Source organism: Oenanthe melanoleuca, chromosome 5 (genome assembly GCF_029582105.1).
Source record: "Oenanthe melanoleuca isolate GR-GAL-2019-014 chromosome 5, OMel1.0, whole genome shotgun sequence".
Classification (NCBI taxonomy): Eukaryota; Metazoa; Chordata; class Aves; order Passeriformes; family Muscicapidae; genus Oenanthe; species Oenanthe melanoleuca.
In genome coordinates this window covers 58,156,763-58,161,735 of record NC_079339.1, presented here as the reverse complement: position 1 = coordinate 58,161,735, position 4,973 = coordinate 58,156,763, and the positions used below count along the sequence as shown (strand labels likewise).

General features: G+C 51.8%; 1 protein-coding gene across 1 annotated transcript; it reads right to left on the bottom strand.

Moving 5' to 3' along the window:
• Positions 1-2,005: 2,005 nt before the first annotated feature.
• LOC130254325 (inositol 1,4,5-trisphosphate receptor-interacting protein-like 1) lies at positions 2,006-4,284 on the bottom strand. The gene is made up of 2 exons (XM_056493742.1): positions 4,272-4,284; positions 2,006-4,003 (listed from the first exon to the last, which is right to left on the bottom strand). The coding sequence occupies exon 2, from the start codon at positions 3,998-4,000 to the stop codon at positions 2,384-2,386; it is 1,617 nt and encodes a 538-aa protein (XP_056349717.1). The 5' UTR covers positions 4,001-4,003; positions 4,272-4,284; the 3' UTR covers positions 2,006-2,383.
• Between the last annotated feature and the right edge of the window lie 689 nt (positions 4,285-4,973).

The following is a 4,973-nucleotide window of genomic DNA, read 5'->3' as shown; positions in this document are numbered from 1 at the left end:
ACCTGGACTGTGTCCCACCACACATTGGTCCTGCCATCAAGCCAGAGGGCACAGACCTGACCCTGGCAAGTCCACCTCATAACCGTGTCCCCAGGTGTCATATCCACACACATTCCTGAAGTGCCTCAAGTAATGACAATTCACCAATTCCATGGGCAGCCTGTGTCAGTGATTTCTGACCCTTCTAGAGGAGAAATTATTTCCTAACACCTAATCTAAGCCTCCTGGGGCAGAACTTGAGGCCATTCCCTCTTGCCCTCTCCCTTGTTTCCTGGGAGCAGAGCCTGACGTGCAGCAGCCCAAGTGTCTGTCTGGGAGTTGCAGAGAGTGAGAAGGTTCCTGTGTGCTGCTGCCAGTGAGTGCAGCCACGTGTCCCCTGTGGCTGTGTCTGTCCCTGCTGTCCCTGCTGCCCTGCTGGCACAGCCCTGTCCCTGGCAGAGCCGTTCCCTCCCCGGGCACAGCCCATGGCTGCTCCCTGCTGCGGCCTGGCCTGGCCCCAGAGCAGGGTCCCCGTGCGGGTGGCCCCGGGGTGGCCGCGTGTCCCCAGCCGGCTGTGCCTGGGCAGCTGCCTCAGCCGTGAGGGATGCAGAGCTGCGGGAGCCCACGGCTCTGTGCCGCCCGCGCTCCAGAGCTCCTGCTCCGGCTGCCAGGGCCTCGGCGCCCGCCCTGTGCCCTCGCGCCCCGACGGCCGTGCCAGGCCCCGCCTGCCGCCCTCATGGTGCCCCTGCTGGCCCCAGGGCTGTGCCAGGCCTTCTCCAGGGACACCTTCCTGCAGCCCTGCAGCCCCTGCACGGGCCCGGCACAGACCTGCACGGGGGCTGTGTGCCAGGGCCTGCAGGGACAGCGCCAGGGCCGGTGGCTTCCCAGTGCCATAGGGAGGCCTTTGCTGGAGGAGTGCAGGAAATTCTGGCCCCTGGGGCTGCTGAGGCCCTGGCCCACGCTGCCCACAGGAGCTGTGGCTGCCCCGTCCCTGGCAGTGCTCCAGGCCAGGCTGGGCGGCGCTTGGAGCATCCTGGCCCAGTGCAAGGTGTCCCTGTCCTTGGCAGCAGGGCTGGGACAAAGCAATTTCTGAGGAGCCTTCCAAGCCAAGCCATTCTGTCATTCTGTGACCACAGGGGCTGGGGGCAGCTGGGCTTAATTTCTGATTAGAATCTGTTCAGCACAGTCACTCTGGTGGAGTTCAAGCACGCAGGTCCTGAGTCCAGATTCACAGCGTGTGACTCTTACCAACACTATAGATCTGTCAGAGATCAATAAAGTTTTGCACAATTCTGATGCTGCTAAATTGTATTTTATTAAAACATCACCAAAGCAGTGTCCAGCTCTCCATTTATAAATGCACTAAGTATAGTTAACTAATATGGGTCACAACAGATAGTGACCCCTGATTTGGTATTTCTTGTTTTTAAAAATAATATCAACATATGTGACACATTATATACATATGATATATAATATATGTTATGTAGTTATAGTAATATATAATGACTTTAGTATGTCGATATCTATTTCATATATGTTATAAATATATCTACTTTATGGAAATCTTTCCAGATATAATTGCACTAGGAGCCTCAGTACATGTCAAACAGATAGTAACACTTAATATGCACTTTTTTTTATTATTTAAATATAACAACATTTTAAACTCTCCAGAATTACTTTTCATCAGGATATAAGAATTCATGTTTCATATAACTGATAATATTAATATTAGTATATGGTTTTGTTTTCTATATTTTACTATATATCTGATAATTAATCTGCTTTATAGTATATAACAGGTATACACAATATATATATATCAATGAATCTAACCATCTTGATTCTTATATATACAAAATTTCTGGTCAGCTCCAAGACAGCTTGTCCAATGCTGACTTAAAGGTGTCCCTTCCATTGACAAGGAGTGACACTGTCCATTGACTGATGTCAGACAAGCAGTGCACCCTCCTTGTCTTTCCTCTCAGCCTTTTTTGCCCTCATTATTTTCTCTTTTTCTGTCCCACGTTCCTGCTTGTTTCATGCTCTAAATTTTGGCGTTATTCAAAGGTCAAGAAGAAGTGTCTGTTACAGGTGGGATTTGGCGACTTTGGCCCTGCATGTACGGCATATTGTCTCTTCACGTGCATTCTTCAGATTCAGGAAAGCCCAGAAGGGATTAATGTAGATCTGTGTGCCTTTTTTGGAAAATGGAATGATACCAGGAGGCAGAATAAACCCTTCTGTGGCCCTCCACCTGCTGAGGCGGCAGGAGAGGCTGTGGGCCTTCACCAGAGCCTTTGTTTGCATCCTCTTCTCATCAAAGCATCACGTTTGTTCTATGAGATGTCTCTGCTGCCAGCTGTGAGCAGCACACAGCTCTGTGCATTGGCACATTCATTCACTGCTCACCGCGAAGGATTCTTTTGAACCACTTTCGCAGGACTCTGTACTCATTTATGGCCTGGGTGTGTGCAGACGGTTCCTCTGCCATGTGATGGAAGAGATTGTATGGCTGAGCCCTTTGAAGATCTGAGGGTAAACGAATGACCTGAGGCAGCCCCTGGTTCCCCACAATGAAGTGGTCGAGGCGCTTTGCTCGCACACACATGCGCAGGCCATCGCTGATATCCAGCAGCCGCTGAAGAAAATCTCTCCTGCGCCACTGTGACACAGGCACCACATTGAGCAGGTGCATGACAATGGTCTTCATGGAGTAGGTGGAAAAGCTGAAGCCCAGCAGAAGACGGGTGAAGAACTGCAGGCATTTGAGGTGCAAACTGTCACGGGGAGCCTGCTTGGCAATGTGCTGGAAGAACTTCATCTCGGCCACAGCATAGGTCTCAGGCCAGGCTGTGCTTTGGGTGTGGGCCTCTCTAGGCTGGCTGCTCACAAAGATGTCGGAGTCGCCTCTTTGCACCCCAAACAGCATCTCAATCCTGAAGCTTTCTCTGCCATTGCTCACCTGGAATTGGCAGGAGCGTCTGGAGGGCAGCAGCTTTAAATGCCAATTGTGTGACTGAGGCAGAGCTGGCCAGATGGCTCTCACCAGCTGGTAGAACCAGCGGGCAGTTTTCTGCACATCCAGGTAGCAGTTGGTGCACAGGGTGTCCAGGAGGCTGGGATCCTGATTGCTCCTCAGCTCCTCCTCGGGGTGGTGCAGGAAGCACAGCATGTTCTGAGCCTGCTGCTCCTTGCTGCAGGTGCACTCCAGCTGCACACGGACACGGAAGTTCCTGACGTGCCTGTGCTCTGCAGAGTCCAGCTCCAGGTGGAAGCTGTGGCCTCGGGGAGGAGTCATGGGTATGAGCACCTGGTACACAACATCCTGCTCTCGGGGACTCCAACCTTCGAAGGCGCTGCCCACCCCGATGGCTCGTTGCAGGCCTGGGTAGAAGCTGTTGGATAAGACGTGTCCAAAGTAAAGTGCATAATTGTCCATGAGGTTTTTTGTCCACTCGCAGCCTCTCTGTAGGTCCTGTACAGGCCACTGTATGCGTTCCATTAGAATTCTTCCAACGTTATCGTCAAAATCATTGTCTCCTCCATAGACTGCAAGTGCAACATCATTGTCTTCTCCATTTGCAGCAGCATTGCCATCTTCCTGTACATTGCCATCATCATTGTTATCTTCCTCCCGATTTGCATCATCTTCTTCTGCATTTCCAACATCGCCTTCTCCATTTGCATCCCCATTTCTGACTTCCTCTTCATTTGCACCATTGTTTTCTTCTTCATACTCTCCTCTCCTCAGGCTCCTTTTGCACCCCATCAGCCATAGGAGGAAGACAAGGACTACAAGCACACCAAGTGCTAATGGCTGCAAGAGCTCCATGAGCTGCACATGCTTCAGGCTGAGCTGCTCCAGCTCCTGCTCCAGCCGAATCCTCTCCCATTCCAGCTGCTTGGCACGCACTTCCATGCGCAGATGTGTTTCCTCCTCCCAAGCATCACCCACGAGCTGCGGGTAGTGGATGAGGCTTTTCAGGAGCACAAAAAGCACTACTATGGAATTCATGGTCTGCAGGAGAATGGAGAGAAGGCCTTGAATGGGGCTGTGAGGGATGCAGCTGGCAGTGGGGGCATCAGGGACGGGAATCCTCAGGGTTCTGAGGGTAGGAAGGACAGGGCCTCAGACATCTGGCAGGCAGCAACGCTTGTCCCACTGTCCCAGCAGCAGCAGCAGCAGCAGCAGCAGCAGGGTGCCCTGCCCAAGGCTCTCCCATCAGGGGCTGTTTCTGTCCCAGCCCTTGTTCCCAGCCCAGCCTCCCCACCATATGTGCACTCACCGCTTGCCCAAGCAACACTGGGCCAGCGTTACCTGCTGGGGCCTTTTATAGCTGCCCCCATTGTGACATGTCCCCTGTGATGTCACAGGTGTCACAGCACATCACAACCCAGCCAACCCCACCCTTTGTCCCCACCCTGGCACAGCCTCTCAGAGTGGCCCTGGTGTCCTGCTTAAGGCTGCCTTGCAGTGAATCTTTTTCAAAGAACTCCCACTGCTCTTTCTTTTGGATAGATAGTCATCCGCCCTCCACTGGCAGTCTCATTGATATCCATGTTGGAAAGCACCCTTGAGGATCACTGAGTCTAAGCTTTGACTCCTCACTGCTTGAGCTACACTTCAAAGTCATTCAGGTTGTTCAAGTCCCTGAATATTACACAGTCCAATGGCAAACTTAACACTGCCCACTGCACTAATCATCTGGGTCCCCAGGTACAACATCCACATGACTTCTAAACCTTTGTGCAGACAGTTACTCATCTTCATAGGCAGCCTGTTCCCAAATGTAATATGGTTCTTTTGAAGGAGTAAACCCCGAATGGCTCAACTTGAGGTCATTTTCTTCTGTTGTTTTGTTCCCTGGGCTAATGTAACAATCCTCACATAGTTACAACTTCCCTTCAGGGGTGATCTGCACTGTGTCAGGCCCTTGGGCTGTGAATCCTGTTCCTGTCAGAGGAGAGAAATGTGCTACCTTTGCACT

What these genes read in the sequence shown, in the direction of transcription:
- LOC130254325 (XM_056493742.1), bottom strand. Translation starts at nt 4,000, where the DNA reads ATGAATTCCATAGTAGTGCTTTTTGTGCTCCTGAAAAGCCTCATCCAC.